Source organism: Dendroctonus ponderosae, unplaced genomic scaffold (genome assembly GCF_020466585.1).
Source record: "Dendroctonus ponderosae isolate FM_Combo_2020 unplaced genomic scaffold, Dpon_F_20191213v2 Dpon_F_20191213_1, whole genome shotgun sequence".
Classification (NCBI taxonomy): Eukaryota; Metazoa; Arthropoda; class Insecta; order Coleoptera; family Curculionidae; genus Dendroctonus; species Dendroctonus ponderosae.
Window position 1 is genome coordinate 63,366,558 of NW_026017110.1, and position 17,886 is coordinate 63,384,443.

Sequence of the window (17,886 nt, forward strand, 5' to 3'; positions counted from 1 at the left end):
TCGCTCTCACTAATATAAACAACTCCGCACGATTCGTGTTGCTGCGCGTGGAAGTTCGTTATAAACGGAAAGTTAATTAATATACAACTAACCTAAAAAGTGATTTTAAACGTTTCAATTAAAGGAAAAAAGTTTGTTTTAACCGAAAGTTCACTATAACCGGGTTCATTATAAGCGGACTTTACTGTATATTATATTAAGCAATTAAAAATGACGATATGTCCATATAGAACAGATCACGGTCGAATAAAACGTTAACAAATTAATAATTTATATCCAATGTTAGAGAATAGCTTTAGAGAATCAACGCATAGTTCATCCGATACCCTTACAAACTAACCGAAGGCACACCTGACTATTCTCCAAATCTTAATAGGGGAGGATTTAAAGATTACTTTCATCCAGAGAACATTAATTAGTAACAACAAAAGTGGATTGTAGTTTACCTAAAACAGACCTTTCCGACTTAAGGAATGCTTGGGAAATTTCATAAACTTTATCACTGCTGGATTAGTTGAAAGCTCAAAATATTTGAGTTCAATCATTTTAACTCTAATGAATTATATGTGGCTATTAAATTGCATAACTTTGTAGTATTCAGAACCTGAAGTTGCGGCTAATCAAGTTTATCGAAATTTATATTATTTTTAAGTTAATGTGCCAAATTGAGATGAAAATATAGTCTATTTGAAAAGTTTGATTGCATTTACGATTTACGATCTACGTTTCAGGTTGGGTCAATTAAATTAATTCAGAATCTTTACGTGCTTGCATTTTAATCATGTAACATTTCTTATTCTAATTATTGTCGTTTTTGCCAGGAAGAATATCGTTTTTATTTCCTTTGTCTCTGTACATTTTGATTAATAAAACATTTGCCATAAATTCGACAAACTCGAAATTCGTCTGAGACCTGAATTAAAATACTGCTAGTCTACTAGTGTAGACAAATGCAAATTGGTTTCATATATATACCTATTGAGAAGAGAGTAGAGCGGATGGATGTCGGTTACCCAAAAAAGCAATGCAAACACGGGAAACTTACTTGGCTTTATTGGACAAAATCACTTGCAATCTTGTAATTTTAATCACCAGAAAGTGTTCTGCAAAACTTTCCAAGAGTGGCCAAGTAGCGAATACACGACAGATTAACGGATTAACGAATGGTCACTTTGTGTTGAAATACTCGCTAATGATTAGTTTTCTTTAAAATAACCCTAAACTATCATAAGTGTGTATTGAATTTTCGCAGTATGGATTTTAGCATCTTTTTGGTACTCTAATTGAATAATATAATGTTTAGCTAGTGTAAAAAGATTCCATTGTTTGCATAACATGTTTGTTTCCTAGCCCAAAAGCATGTTTGAATCTCTGGTCTGAATGAATGAGGCAACCGCAAAAGCCCTTCAATACCTACTGTATGTGTAGAAACAGGGCCGCCTTTAACGTAGTTGGGGCTCAGGGCCACACTAAATGGGGTAAATGGGGCCCCTGTAAGGGGATTATATTCTAGGCAAAAATTATATCCTTTTTTAGCCGCATCAACGCATAGATGGAACGTTTTATTATTAACATTATACCAAGGATTGAAAGTTTTAAAAGCGTTATCTACAACTAGATGGTCGGTAAGAGCAGATATGCAAATAATGCTTTGTATAAGAGCTATAGGCTATAGTCCAATTCTGACAGTGCTTGATAAAATATCAAAAGATCTTACGCAATCCAATGATACAAATCATAAAGATGCACGTGTTGATGAATAAAATTGAATGATAAAATTCGGTATTTTAATCCCCATTAATAACACGAGTAAAAAGTTGTAAGAAGAAAGTGTCGACTTGTTTGTTGCATTCTGCTTGATTAAATCTTTACAATTTGTTTTGTCAAATCTAAGATATAAATTTGCACGTTTCCTTGAAAAAGCAAAAAGTGTCATACCAAATTTTGAATAAAATTAGTTTGATTAAATATTGCTAAGCCCGCCCCTTACCTTTGTCTACAAAATGATTAGAAAACTGAACTTTTATTGACAATTCGATTGATTTTTTGCTTAATTAATTAATGTTTTTCTACATCAGGTAATTAAACAGTCAACCTTTTCCGTTTATTCGTCACCTTGTACCTAAACATTAATTACAGTTTCAGTGCATGCTTTGCTGTAAAAAAAAATGAATCAAATGAGTCCTAAAAATAAATTATACAGTTCCGGTAGCGATTAGATTAAAGGAGTCGATTGTTCTTATTTGGCACTGTGTGCACTTGTCTTTATCCATGGGCTCTGAGAAAAATATTTCAATTTAATTTCCTCACAAATATAACGCGAATATGAAACTGGTGGCGGCATCTCATTATTAATTATTAATTCATCTGCTTAAAACATAGAAAACTAACTGGAATGTAAGCCTTCTGCTTCTCACAGAGATTACAGTCTTGAACTTCTTTAAATTCAGGGTTTCACAGCACTTGCACATGAACTGAGCTTCACATTTGGATAGTATGGTTTCTAATAGTCAATAAAACACTTTCTTGAATAACTCTTTGATGGTGTAATATGATGTCAGTGTATCCAATCATGGACAAGAGATGGCCCCACTGGATAAGTTATAATATTATTTAAAAAAAAATCGTATTAATCAAATTGAGCATTCAAAGAAACAGTTTACTGATAAGAAGTTTTGCTCGGAATATTGGAATGTGGATTCTTGAAGTAAATATAGTTACATAGTAGCGGGAGTTTCAAACGGCGTATTTTCTTTCGATATTTAATGCAACTTACTCTCAATGTAGAGTAATTTGTTTGAAGTACTGGCACATTTCGATCGGCAAATAAAGATTTGGCACTAAAACTATTTAAAAACCCCGCTTAAAAACTTTAAGAAAGCAAAAACTAGGCTATGGCAATTCAATATTTTAGCATTACCCAGCATGCATCACGCAAAGGGAGTGGGAGCAAAAGCGAATGTCTACCGAGAACGGCGAAAACAGAGTTGTGTACTTATCACTTCGAGGAATAGTTATTTATAGTGAAAACTGAATGTCGCTTAAATTGGCAAATCGTACATGAATTGAGTGACTTTCCTCCGACTATTAATGCATTGAAATGTGGTGTTCGAAAAGAAGCACTGTTCTGTTTAGTGGTGGTATTCATTGGTGACGTAGAGTCTCCATTATACCTGCACCGAGTTCTGCCTGACCTTTCAAGGCCCCAATTAAAAAACATGATAGGTTTGTGATGATATTTTTCAATTTTTAGTTAGCAACGACAAGTTGAAGTTCATTTAATCATTAGCGTAGTTATTCGAAGGGTGTAGTGATGCGAACGAAATGGTCAATATAGGACTGCTTTATCAATTTTCATAATGTAAACAGTTCGAGGCCCCACCCTGAAGATTGCATTGCCTGCATTTTGAAAACTCCCTGTTTTTCACAACTTAATCCTCTAATTAAATCAGAGGAGAATGTCCCGATTTCTTTCCAGAATTCGCAATTTTATTATATATATGTCTGTATTGCCGCAGTATATAAAAGCCTACTACATTTCCTATCCTTAGAACAACTAGCAGATACATATAGACCGTAATTAGACCAAACTAGTGGAAACTGCCTGTTTAGAATAATATAAGAGATGTAGGTGTGTTGGGATGTCTTCGTGTAGTTACGTGCAAGAGGTTATATCCATGTGCTCTTCAGAGCATTGAGAATATGTTTGTCCATTAAATGTGTAACTAGTTATTKAWTMAATAACTAGTTACACATTTAATGGACAAACATATTCTCAATGCTCTGAAGAGCACATGGATATAACCTCTTGCACGTAACTACACGAAGACATCCCAACACAAAATCCCTACAAAATTTTTGATCACTTCTGTAACAATAAACAGGAACTTTTTTGTTTATGCATACCTTTAAATAAACCAAAACGTTTATTTTAATATGTAATTTATTTTACTTTTATAAATATCATTATTACAGCTCGAATATCAGTTTTCTCATTAGCCTGATAGTAAAAGGTGGAATCTTGTTCCACCTATTACTGAGCATAAATACCTTACTAATTAATAATTGATAAGTAATTTTTTACCCGGTGCTTGGTGTGCTTTTTGAGTTTTAGTACATGTTCTCCGTGTGCTTAAAAAGCAAATGCATAAATAGTGGAGTGAATGCACAATTTTATTAGACAAAAGTATAGTGTACACTGGAGAAGCATTTAAAAAAATATAAGTATATTTAATTTTATTTATAGATATTCTTCAGCAAATGATACAAATCTTCATCAAACAAATACATAGATCTTTGCCCTCAGACTGACCTACACACATCTTGTTTCGTAAGTAACTGTTGTTGGTTAAAATCATTTTATCACAATGTTTCATTTCTATGTTCCTCATTGTGTTGCATTTATGTACTTTCAGTAAGATTATGTCTAATCACTTACATATTCAAATTGATCGTACATAATGTTTTTTCATACAAAGCATCAGGACGTAATCTTAATTGGAAAAGCATATTTGTGTTTGTTGAAAGGTATATTCATTAATCGTTTTTGCATGTTGCTACAGGTATAATATTAACATTAACACACAAAACACAGCTTGAAAAATGTCAGCTACTCATCTTTTGGATTCTTGTATGTAAGTAATATTTAACATCGTAACTTTCTTACATAAGCACCTTGGTTACATATCTTAATTAAATTTAAGCAACCTAAGCTTCAGTAGCAAAGTCCAATGGCTAATGGTATTACGGTACAATCAAAAAATAACATATACTGTAAAATGTTTCTATTCGACATCGACATTGCATGTCGTCATCTGCATTTTGCTAAACTATCAATTTTGTTTCGCATTGGTGGAGGTGCCGTAACCGTTTATGTTAACACTAGCCTTTTGCTGTGTGATAATTTATATTTCCATTTAGTACAACAAATATAAATTGTTGGAGTTCTTATTACGTAAAACATTGTTATCACTTACAAAATAACAACAAACTTTTTTAAATAATTAGCTATACAGAAATGATGCTAGTTGAAGAAACCAATATAAATGAAAGTGCTCAATTTAGAGAAGYGAATTTGAAATTTTAAACAAATAACTTCTGAAAGTGGTCTAGGCGACACTGTAGGAAGTACAGGAAGAAAAACTCCCACAAGTTCCGAATTCAATKATATCAATATCGGCACAATGCGTGAGTTGCGTTCATTACATGTGTTTTGGTTTGTTCATTTCTAAAGCAAAACTCCTATACGTATTGTATTGTAATTCAAAACTTTTATTTTACTGGACTAACTTAAAAAAATACACAAGGGATTAATTAATAGAGGAATACTTTGAAGGCTTTCATTTTTATAAGTTATACCTACGCATGCACTATGAAAATAAAGTAATTATTCATGTGGTGCTTTGGCTAAAATCTTTGTGCTTTGCAAACTGCCAGCTTGGTTAACAGGAGATTGGAACAGAGGCAAGAGAGAAGTTTCACCCATACTGAAGTAACGCAGCGAAGGTAAGAGTACCCGTGCATTTGGGAATGTTATCGTTTAATTCATTTTCAATTTCATTAATAGGAAATTGCTTTGTATCATTTTATCATAGTTAGTGTACAAATTGCAAACTATCCTAGTTAAATTTGAAAAAACATAAAGATAACATGCGTGCAGAAGAGTCTGTAGTATATTCGTAAATTTAGTTTGGGTTAGTTTGGGTTAGTCTCACTGTAATGCTGGCTAAAATAAGTCATTCAATTAATTATTTAAAGGTTTCATTTCTTTTTAAATCTCATGTTGGCCAAGAAATCAATTTTTTCACGGTATGGTAGTATCAGTACTTTATTATATATATAAAAAAACAATATCCCACCATTTATTCAAAAGTGTATCTAATATGATATAGATTGTCTTGGTTTGGATTAGTTGGTCTAGTTGATTGGTTGGCTTAGACAATATATTGCACTAACACTTTATGTAATACGCCCTATAACACAATATTTGCTTTTAATCTGTGATATGGGCTTGTAAACTCTGGTGACTTATGGAAACTAACGGGTTGTAAAACGGACATCAGGTAACTGTAATCACATTAGAACGTTTCGCAAACACATTTTGCAATTGTTCAAAATTCAATAGAGAAAATATTCGTTCAGATTCAAGGAAAAAAAATGCTGACATTTTTAGAGATAACGGAAAGTATGTAAGTATTAGATGCATTTACTCTTTGTTGTTTTAGGCGAGTCTTCCAAGATCAGGGTTCAGACATGCAGCACTATAAGTGAGTTGTATTAGAGTATGCATGCGTTTCATCATAATAATGCTACGTTTCTTAATTCGATATTGTATTTCTTTTTATTAAAGCAATACATATTCTACGGATTCTAAGCCAAATTAAATGTTTTGATCTGATCCCTTTCAAGAAACAATATTAGTATACTGTAATTTTATTAGGGGACCCGATGTGGCAACTCTAAATGATTCATCGTACCATACACATAGTAATGGTCATTCAGAGAATTCCCCAAATTCCAGTCGTATGTCTGTGCATAGCGATGAACCATTAGTGCGAACTCAAAAACAACAAACTACCCAACAAGTGACAACTGTTACGAAAGTGGTACGAGAAGTGCAGCAGATCGGAGAGCAGTCCGGGGAGTATATACCTGTTCCACTTGGATCTTACCCACATAGCTCGCATTATTCAGACTATATAGATCAACCACCACATCATATGTATTCTCAATACCATCAGCATCCTCATTACCAGGTAACAGTTCAGTCCAATTATAAGTTAGGAAGTGGAAAGGGAGGGAATGTTTCTTTCTAGGATTTTGAGCATTACCCCAATCCCTATGGTACATACATGGGGTATCCAGCAAGTGCTGAGCGACCTCCGACTCCCCCTAGTCCGAGCGAGCACAGTGCAGATCCTTCTCCTTTACCTATGTCCGCACAGCCCAATACAGCGTACTTGGGATCTGGATACGATGAGCTTCCAGAACATTACAGGTGCATTATATAAAATCAGTTACGGTGTATAAGATCTGTATGATCTTTATTTTAGAGTAACACCATCTCCTGGCGGACCGCCTATAGGGTTAGATCCTTATCAGGATGACCCGGGGGTGGTTTATGGCTACGTTTCGCCTTCTCCCTACAGCACAGCTCCTTTGTCTCGGCCGTATGTTGATAGTTTAAACGGCCCCGTTACTGTTGCCCCCAGCAGTATGAGGATGTTTGAAGAAGACGTAGATCTCCAGAAGCACATGAGTAAGATGTCGTTACATGGCCATAACGTAGGCGTACCTCATGACAGGTATTTATTGTGATTTATCCACCAGCTGAAATCAGATATTATGTGCTTCATGGACAGCACGTGAAGATGTCTATCTTTTTGTAGGGTACATATTTCCTCCCCAGGGAGTGTTGTAGGCGATGAAGATGTACGAGGTATGCGCTGGCGTGACCCCAACTTGCCAGAGGTTATAGGGTTCCTAAATAATCCTAATAATGTGATTAAAGCAAACGCGGCAGCTTATTTACAACATTTGTGTTATATGCATGATCCCAATAAGCAAAAGACTAGGGCTCTAGGTAATTGTTGATGTTGTACATCAAACAAATTGCGTTGAATTAACCGTCATTTTTAGGAGGCATTCCTCCTCTAGTCAATTTGTTAAGCCATGACAGTATAGAAGTATTTCGAAATGCGTGCGGGGCGTTGAGGAATCTGTCCTTTGGGCGACAAAACGATGAAAATAAAAGATCAATAAAAAATGCGGCGGGCATTCCCGCACTGATCAATCTTCTGCGGAGATCGAGTGAGGCCGAAATTAAAGAACTTGTGACGGGGGTGATCTGGAATTTGTCCTCCTGCGAAGACCTGAAAAGAAACATCATTGACGATGGTGTTCTAACTATTGTAACATTTATAATCATTCCCCATTCTGGCTGGGATCCTCAAGGAAACCACGGCGAAACCTGCTGGTCTACAGTGTTTAGGAATGCATCTGGAGTATTAAGGAACGTGAGTTCTGCAGGGGAATACGCCAGAAAAAAATTACGAGAATGCGAGGGTTTAGTGGATTCTTTGCTGTTCGTTGTCCGCTGTGCCATAGAAAAGTCCAATATAGGCAACAAAATAGTTGAAAATTGTGTATGTATATTGAGAAACCTGTCCTATCGATGTCAAGAAGTGGAGGATCCAAACTATGATAAGAATCCTTTGCCAACGCAAAGTAGAGTGGCAGCTAGTAATTCTAAAGGTATCAGTTTGTTGCTTAATTTACTCTAAGCTAGTGGTACTAAAACTGTGATGCTAAATTACAGGTGAAAATTTGGGATGTTTTGGAGGCAGTAAAAAGAAAAAAGAAGGCAATTCATCTGAAAATAAAGACACAAATTTTTCGACATCAAATGCAACTGGTACATCTAGTACAGCTTCTAGGGGCGAACCATTTAAGGGCATGGAGCTTCTTTGGCAGCCCGATGTTGTGCAATCCTACTTGGCCCTACTGCAAAGTTGCTCGAATCCGGAAACTCTGGAAGCTGCAGCTGGAGCCCTTCAAAATTTGGCGGCCTGCTATTGGCAGCCTAGTATAGATATTCGTGCCGCCGTCCGCAAAGAAAAAGGACTACCGATTCTGGTTGAGTTACTTCGCATGGAGGTAGATCGGGTTGTTTGTGCAGTAGCGACTGCATTGAGAAATTTGGCTATAGATCAGCGTAATAAAGAACTGATCGGGAAATATGCTATGCGAGATTTGGTTCAGAAATTACCGTCTGGTAGTCCACAACATGATCAAGGGACTTCGGACGATACCATTGCTGCTGTTTTGGCCACTCTAAACGAGGTAAATGCAAATGTTACGTACGGTTTATACATATTATATTTTGTAAACTTTTCTTTCTAGGTGATAAAGAAAAATGCTGAATTTTCCCGATCTCTACTAGAAGCAGGAGGAGTAGAAAGACTGATGACGATAACAAGGCAACGACAAAAATACACCCCTAGGGTACTTAAATTTGCTGGGCAAGTGCTTTTCACAATGTGGCAACATCAAGATCTACGAGAGGTGTACAAAAAGCATGGTTGGAAGGAACAGGTACGTATTTTTTATATCACATTTGCAAATTGCAATTTTTATTGTTTCGATATATCGTAACATGTGGTGGTTTGAGTGCTATATTTGACTTATTTTGGATTGTTTGGTTTAAGGATTTTGTTACAAAAACCGTGGCCGCTCGAAATGCAGGTCCAAATTCGCCAAACAACGCTAATAGCACCCTCAATAGGCCAATGGCTTCGCAAAGTGGAACCAGATATGAAGATAGAACGATGAAGCGGTCGGCACCAGGCTCGCGAGGTCCTGTTTTTAGGGTAAGTGTTATTATTTTACAACACGTTCAATTAAGTTCGCATTTGTCATCACAAGTTGTAAAAATTGTTTTTCTTTTTCAGGACGATATACCAATGGCCGACATGGCGTACCCTGAAAACGCACCAATAATGGGTCGGCCCTACCCTTCCGGTTCAAATCCACCTCCAGTAAGTCATTAAGCAGAAATCCTCTTAATATTTTTCTCATTCATGACCTTTTTCCTATCCATGATTCTTATCGTCCATGTCAATTGATATTTTTCGCAATAGATTGCTTAACTAAATCATTGTTTGTGAATCGAACGTAAAACACAGACTTGCTCAATGCCTAGTAGTATTAAATATATGGCGTACCTATCGTACTACAGTATTGTATATTTGAGCTGTTTTTTGCGGTTAACACATCGCCAGGGTCTTATTTAGAACGGATCAATTATCACGTGGTTTTGATGCAGGCTCTGCTTAATCCTGACTCGCCGGTCCCCGTAGGTTGGTAAACTAAAAATCGAAAATTCTAAAGCGAGCTGAACGTTTGAGAATACTTCACTATCGCGTGGCCGAATTTTAAATAAAATATTTATGTATTATTTAAACATTTGCGTTTTACAGAGTTATTATAAGACGCTCATTCGCAAAAAAATACTGAAGTGTGCGACGAGACCCCAGTAGAAATGATTAAATTTTCATATTAAGGTATTTTATAACATATTAAAATGTCTCATTCCAGTTAATGCTATCAACAGTATTCTGAATGTTTTAAAAGGGATTTTTCTATTTTTCTGTTGGTTTCAGTCTTCCACTTTGCAAATAATACCTATCTAAACAACAGTTTCGTATTAATATTTAGCTTCGGCTTTGCAAATGCCATTTAAGACCGAAATCTATTTGCTCGTAATGCGTAAAGATTAGTGCTCGATATATAATTACGATAATACTAATGATTCATATTAATCCAGTACACCCGTTGAATTACGTATGTTAAACTGTTTATCTATTGACTATCATCACAGCGTACGGTGAATCAACCTGTAATACGGGTGCTCCATCTTAAAAATAAACAATCTGTGATTTATGACTCCGTCACACTGAAAAGCGGAAATAAAACGATTTTGTGGATATACTGAAGGGGATAAAACACATCGCAATTGCGAGATTGATGAAAAAACTGCAGTTTTCTGATTGCGAATGATATCTTCTGACCGGCAGTTTGTCCACTAAATCGTGTTTTCAGAAATCATTTACTCGCTGACCGCTCCGTCAGTTTCTTTATGCCTATGGAAACTTTAATGTTGATTGGCGATGGTGTCGTTTGAGGCCCTCTGAATTTGTAGTTTTGTCTATTCATACCTTAAAGATCACTTCAAATTAAGCACTCAGTGAAAATTTTCCTGAACGGTCCATAAATTAAGTCAAAAAACAGAAATTTTGAGGAAATTCCCCATGGATACCTTTCATGTAGATTCATTCAATTTGGGTCGGTTTAGATTATTTAGGTCTTTTCGGTTTATTATCATATAGGCAGTTTTATTAAGTTAATTCAATTTGAAATAATACTTTTAATTCATTGTTACACACAAACTGATAATAAATGGGTAAAATACACCGCATACACAATAGAAACACCGCATTGTGCAAAGTCTCCAAAAGAAATATAAATAATCAAGCATCTGGCTGTCCACGTGCTCGATAACGTCAATCAAAGGCGAGGTCAGAACATGCTGAAACTTTTGCAAAAAAAACAGAATTATTATGCATCTTAACAACAATTTTTCATGTGGAGTTAGTAATTGTTCTTACCTAAAACACGATTTAGCAGCAAATAGCACCGGACAATCTCATTTTCGTGCAGAAATAAGTGGCTTTGGAACTCAAATTTCAAAAGTTTGTGAGTGTTTTTTGGCTTAATTTGAAGTGATCTTTAAGGTAAGAATAGACAAAACTACAAATTCGGAGGGCCTCAAACGACACCATCACCTATTAGCTCAAGGTTTTGTGGCTATTTTCAGTTTAATTCGTCATAGTCAGGGCATTGGATATAAAAGAACAAATTTGTCCTTGATAAGCAATTCTTTGCTATTTGTAATCTTCTAATATTTTAAGAAATTTCAAAGCAAATTTGTTTGAACGGGATAAACGTACTGGTGGCATGTGTCTTAATCTGTGTGTGTTCTTTAAGGGCACGGAATGTATAAGGTGCAACGAATACGGAAATATCAGTATAATTTGTGAATGTGGAATGTCTTTTACATTCCAAAAAATGCATTTTACTTTATGGGTGTTTGGAACATTTTATACTTGGCCTATATAAGTGGAAGCATAACTGCCTCATTTATAAAAGTAGTTTTGTAATGTCACTTAGAAAGTTAGTGGTACATGGTACTGCACATTATACACATTGTAACCTGCATGGATGGGATGGTGCAATGATTATTTGTAGTTTTCATACAAAGTTATATAATAATATGAGGTATTCCTTATTATATTGTTAGGGTGCTAATAGGTAACTAACCAAAGCTAAGAACATGTTAATATGTTAGCTGTTTCCATAGGAGATGCTATAACCTAATAAGGTATTGTTTAAATATATTTACAATAATATACCTGACTTAGTTTTAACTATTTATATACATAACATTTTGTTGTTAGCTTTTTAAAATTCTTCATTGTATCTTCCCATGAGCCGTATGAACCAAATTATTTGCTTTCTATTTTACACTTGCTCGCTATTTATGTACTAGATTCTCAATTCCTTAAATGCACTTCGGCTTATGTGTCATTATTTTTCGGAAATTAAAACGGTTTCATCTCTCCATTGACTGATCATGATGTATTGTTATTTAAACTAATATTATATATTTTTTGTAAGGCGACTTTGAAGTCTGCGGATGTTAAAGCACTTGAACATAAAGTTGAAAATCATCGTAAGTGTGATCAGTAAGTGTTAAGGCAACGAGCATTCCACAGTGTCTTTATGGATGTTAATACACATAAGTATAAGCAACCCTTGTATTTATCATGAGCTCTTGACTTCATTTTTTTTCTAGCTAGATTTATCAAATCTCCTTCATTTCACACTATATTTCATTTGCTTCGAAATATTTATATTGCGCATATAGTTATGTATATACTTACCCATTAAGCAGGATTGATAAACACGTGACCACTGTATACCAGTTAACCATAAATAGATGTGTCGCGTTAATTTATTATTTAATCCCTGGAAGATTATCGAAATTGAACGATATTTTTTTAAATATTGAGCAGCGACCATTCGGCTCATGCTTTTCATACTTAATATATAAAGCGCCTAACATCATTAAAGATGTATTAATTCGACTTTTTTTAATTATAAGAATATTTATTGACAATTCCTATTCAAGTATTATAATGTGTACTTAGTCGATGTTACTCGATTTTATCGAATTTAAGCTCTAACAAGACCGTTCAAAGTAATTCATTCACACGCAAATGTCAGTGCTGAAAAACTTTCAATTCCTTTTCAACTCCAACTAACAGTTATTTTCCTAAAAATGTGAATATGGAGCGTTAGAAGTAAGTTAGTTGGATCTTCAGTCCGACCTAGCAGCCAGGTTTCAGCAGGGATGATGATAATGGCCAAGGCTCGGGGCGGCTCATCAGGTAAGGCTGCATTTACCTTGCACTTTTGTCCGACTAATGTGCCGGCACGAGCATAAAATTGATTGAAACAACTCTGAGCTTCTGTCAAAGATATACTTTTCGTCCGTTGCAATAATTTAATTTGATGTAGAGTGTGTACTGAAATTAGCTCCATTGTGGGTTTTCGAATCTTTTCAGTTTCAGAGTTTATAATGTTAGTAATTATGATTACATGTGCCTACAGGCAATTTATGAAGCCACACTGTATATTAAGTTAAACTCTCATTTGTATTTTAAGGCCAGCAAGTGTTGTAATCTAGCTGGAAGTTTGCGCGCAGTACTTACCAATCAAAACACATTTGTAGTGCTATATAAAATAAAGTTCATAGACACCAAAAATGATGAAACCATAAGTGCAGATCATTATTAAAATAAATTTTAGTTCTGTTATACGCTACATGTAATATATCAAATTAGTATATCTGAAATTACAACTTTTGATTGGCTAATTATTTAGATATGAGCCTATTCACTTATATCTCATTTTGTGCATGCGTTGGTGTTTGTTTCGTGCTGGCACTGTAGTCTGCCTTAGGTGTTTAATGTAAATCGGCCCATAGGCTCCGGGAGCTGCCCAGCGCCTTTGGTTTGCAGAGCCCTAAAACTAAGGCCCTGGCCAGCTTCTGTTGTAGCTTAGGTCAGGGTAGGAAGATATTTAAACTTTATTGGAGCTGCATCACAAACTCTCGGATCATGTCAGAAAAAAGATCAGATATTAATCATTTTTCTCGAATTGAACGATCGTACTAGGCTTTGAGATTCTCACAGAAATGCAACAGGCCGGAATATCAAACATAGTGACTAAATGCTTAGTCAATAATTAGTTAGTAATTGGCTGGTCACTGAAAATGTGCTTCAACTTATTGCATGTCTGTGCGGATCTTCTTTGAATGAATCGACTTCCTTCTTATTAATTGTCTTAACATTTTTTATTGAATTAGTTCAATTGAAACATGCCATTCATAACACGGTTCATTTTCCTGATTGAACAGTGTTTATTAGGTTCCAACAAAGTCAGGTATTTTTTGTAAAAAAGTTTTTATTTATATTATTCGGCCCCTTATGTTTTCCTACCCGAACGAGGGTGTTTCCTAAGTAGCAGTGATGATCTAGGGTCTACTAAATATCGACTACTATTTCTAATTTTCACTAATTGTCAAGTATTACTGCTTGTTGAATGATATTTTCAATTACTGGCGACTATCACCAGTTATTTTCTAACAGGTATATCGATTTTAATCAGTATCAGAGAGCGAAGTTATCATTTTACTTGGGAAGCATCTGCATAACAAGAATTTCGGCTCAGCTTGAGCAATATCATTAATAAATATTTATGAGATAAAGTATTTTCAGCCGGAACCCCTGTATGCCCAGGTGAACATGGAGAAAAAACGGAATCGGCAACCAAGTCTTGGTAGCACTAGTTTGAATAATTTAGGAGATGTGCAACTGCAACAGTCAAGACAGGGCGAAGCTTCAGCTCTAAGTGTACCCCCTGGAAAGGATTCCTGGGTCTAAAGTGACTGAACTTTCTTTTGCAAGTCTGATCTAAAAGTATTTTTTTGCTCTATTTTTGTAATATGTACCCTATGCAATGTACTGTTTTTACTGCACAATTTTAGAAGTATTTTGGTTTTTATTATATACATGTATGTAGTAGATCCGAATTGGTTTTTATGATATTTCAAGTAATTTAAATGTGCAATTTTAGGTTAATTAAATGCTCTTATAATGTCTTCAAAAATTTATCACATTGAATTTTCAACTCTTTGAAGCGATTGAGTTGTCAAATAAATAGTTTTAGGTCAGGCGCTTCGTCTCATATGTCAATATTCGATCCTATGATTCATATTAAGTATATAACTGTTCTTAATTTTATGGTTTACTGTGATTAAGCTTCAAGTAAAAATAATTGTCTGTAAATATTAATAGTCAGCATAAATTTTAGTTTTAATGCAAACTTATGTTTAATTTAATAATTTAGTCAAAAATAAATTTATTCTATACTTAAATTATAATTATATAAATACATCATAGACATAATGAAGTCATTGCGTTTCCGTTTGATGATTGATGATTAAAAAAAAATACGAACATACATTGAAGCAAATATTTGATTTATTCAGTACTACCATAGTCAATTTTAATATTGTTTATAATAAAATAAACTTATTATAATAACCACACTGTTTTATTTCTTCTCTAATCAACTAATTTAATTAATTATTAATGTTACTATTAAGTAACCAAAATAGTAGTTTTCGACACTAGGGCGAAAAGTGTCGTTTTTCGAACGATGATGGCGTTTGACACCCCAGACGAAGTCGAGTAAAAGAATAATATAAATAAATAAGAATAGCCAAAAATAAAAGTATCGTATTGATAACAATGAGTGTTAAAAATTCAATGTCCTGTGCTCTATCAGAAGTTTGAGATGCCGCAAATATTGCTTTCAACTTCCAACCTTGAAACAGCCGCTTTCACTATTAGTATGTTGTTATAAATTACAAATTGTAAGTTAAACTTTAAGTCGGTACGGAAAAGTAAATTAAATGAATACTAAAGAAAAGTGCTTCTTTATGATCATCGCTTCTGATCGGAAAGGGCAGTTATTGACTTATTGCAATTGAAAGTTCATACTATACTTAAGTCGAAATTAAAAAATCGTGTAGAGTGTTTGCAATTAATATGAGCTAAGATGGCTGGAATCGGCCTGATATTTTGTACTTGCTGAAGAAAACAGCTTTTTAATTGCTTCTCTTAAATTCTATAGCACGAATCGCTTTCCTTTATCTGGTAACGACATATCAAATTACATATTTACTATTAAATAGCTATTTTAATTGATAAACAAAAGGTATAAAATTGATTACAAGAATATTTACAATTTTAACAAATGTGATCGATTAAGAAAATCTGGTCATCTACTGCTTATATCGAGTAGATACTATATGGCCAATGTTTTTTGAAGCAAGGCGTATTTTGCGCTAGCGCAAATATGTTTTTATTTGATATTGCTATTATTTATCGACGCAGAAATTCATTTGTTTCTAAACTTTAAATAACAAGTGCGATGTTATAAATTGTTTACACTGATAATTTGGTTGATCCAACCAATGAAGGAAGATACTTTGACGTAAACCCCAGGAACGTCTACTCTACCACATCCAAATCCCCATGAGACCAAACCTGCTAATTCGTAAAATCCATCATCTTGGCATACCAAAGGACCGCCACCATCACCCTGAAAAATGTTTATAGTTTCGATAAATTCCACTTATTAGCTGGTGCAGTGGCTCAATCGCTTACCTGGCAGGCATCGTTGCCTTCTTCGCCACCAGCGCAAAAGCTGCTGGCTGGCAGAATGAAAATTTTCTCAGTTACTGCGTTTACTTTCCTTATACATTCTGCGTCACTAACGATGGGCAACTCAGCTTCTCTAACTCGTAAGGGTATTGGTCCAGCTGAATTAAAAAAATATATGCGAACAAAGTTAAACGGTTATACTGGTTGTGCCCTCTTTCATACCTTCGCCCATGTAACCATATCCAGTTACCGTACATCTTTTCCCGGCTGCATGATTAACTCCGCGTGCTGGCAAACAAACCAGGCAAACTCCGTCCTTAAGTTCAACTTGACCATGGAGCTTCAGTAAAGCTATATCGTTGTCCAACGTTTGACTGTTGTGATTGTGATGAATATAAGTGGTAGCCACCCTCAAGGTTTGAGCGCCAGGACTGCCGTATTTTTTGGTAAGGTCGTGGTCGCCGACTCTCACATAAATTGCATCTCCTGAACGCACTATGCTGAAAAAACACTCAATGTTAATTAGTTAAATTGGTAATACTAGTAGATGATCCTACTTTGTTACACAATGTGCAGCTGTTAAAACCCATTGGGTGCCGATTAACGCTGCACCACATAGATATTGATTGAGACTATTGATTAGAGCCACTTGCCAACACCATTCGCCTTGCTCTCCGTCTTCTCCGCCCACCACTTTTCCCATTCTGGATGTTCCTTTTACACCGCAAACATACTTGCTGTATACTTGATTCCTTTGAGTTGTTACTGATTTGGATATGTCGGTCGCTAAAATTTGATTTGATTGCCAATTGAAATCAATACAGATTTGGCGCTACAATAATAATGCAAATGAGCAATGTCCTTACTGCTTGCTGCTGTTATTGGTTGAACTGTAAAAGCAATCGGTCTTGGACTAGTTGTCGTAGAGTCTTGTACACTGTTTTCATCTTTTTGCCCCAAAGCTTCTTTGATTAGGGACTTTGATGCGCAACATTTCGTGCCCGTTTTTCGGCATTTGAATAGCTCTGTCATCTCAGCATTTCCTACAATCAGCAAGGTAAACCTTGTGACAACCTGATTAATTACCGCTACTCACTGAAACAAGTAAAACTTAAGTAGGACACTATACATGATCCAGGACAGTCAGATCTAGGGTCCATAGTAGTTGTGGTAGTCAGAGGATAATGGGGCTTCGGCTTCGGTTTTGACGTGTACGAACTGCTTCTGGTATTATCGCAACACACTGATCCTCTTTTGCAGTTTGATGTGTGCGGAATCAATACTGACGGTCTTTCGCAAAATGCTGCCATTATATTTAAGAGGCAAAAACCTGGACAAATCGGTCCCGGATCTCTAGTTGTTGGCCGTGGAGGGATCGTTGTTCTTACCGGCTGCGGCCTAGTCGTAACTGGATCGTCATTAGCCTAGAAACAGTGTCGTCCATATTCGTGACAAATTCAAATTCAAAATTTATTAAAAATATATATGTGAACAGAAAATTATTTGTCAATTTACAATTCATATAATATAAAAA

The 17,886-nt window shown here is 35.2% G+C and overlaps 2 protein-coding genes across 5 annotated transcripts in view; one reads left to right on the plus strand and one right to left on the minus strand.

The window, feature by feature from the left end:
• The first annotated feature begins 2,924 nt into the window (after nt 1-2,924).
• LOC109540948 (catenin delta-2) lies at nt 2,925-15,006 on the plus strand. 4 transcript variants are annotated; one of them, XM_019909512.2, is made up of 13 exons: nt 2,925-3,225; nt 4,247-4,330; nt 6,225-6,266; nt 6,440-6,755; nt 6,816-6,997; nt 7,053-7,304; nt 7,389-7,582; nt 7,639-8,253; nt 8,318-8,841; nt 8,902-9,093; nt 9,207-9,368; nt 9,450-9,536; nt 14,400-15,006. In XM_019909512.2, exons 3-13 carry the CDS (start codon nt 6,253-6,255, stop codon nt 14,562-14,564), a joined length of 2,703 nt encoding a protein of 900 aa, XP_019765071.1. In that variant the 5' UTR covers nt 2,925-3,225; nt 4,247-4,330; nt 6,225-6,252; the 3' UTR covers nt 14,565-15,006. The 4 variants fall into 4 exon arrangements, with proteins under 4 accessions (XP_019765071.1, XP_019765074.1, XP_019765073.1 ...); XM_048668503.1 differs by lacking the exons at nt 2,925-3,225; nt 4,247-4,330 and adding exons at nt 4,588-4,634; nt 5,437-5,505; XM_019909515.2 differs by lacking the exon at nt 6,225-6,266.
• A 212-nt stretch (nt 15,007-15,218) lies between these two features.
• The window catches only part of LOC109540949 (protein masquerade), a 7,188-nt gene continuing 4,520 nt past the window's right edge, over nt 15,219-17,886 (minus strand). The window contains exons 5-10 of the mRNA XM_019909516.2: nt 17,449-17,776; nt 17,219-17,395; nt 16,910-17,138; nt 16,575-16,852; nt 16,356-16,510; nt 15,219-16,290 (exon numbers count right to left, since the gene is read on the minus strand). Of these exons, the coding sequence (XP_019765075.2) occupies nt 16,123-16,290; nt 16,356-16,510; nt 16,575-16,852; nt 16,910-17,138; nt 17,219-17,395; nt 17,449-17,776 (1,335 nt within the window). The 3' untranslated portion in view covers nt 15,219-16,122. The remainder of the gene's footprint in view (nt 16,291-16,355; nt 16,511-16,574; nt 16,853-16,909; nt 17,139-17,218; nt 17,396-17,448; nt 17,777-17,886) is intronic.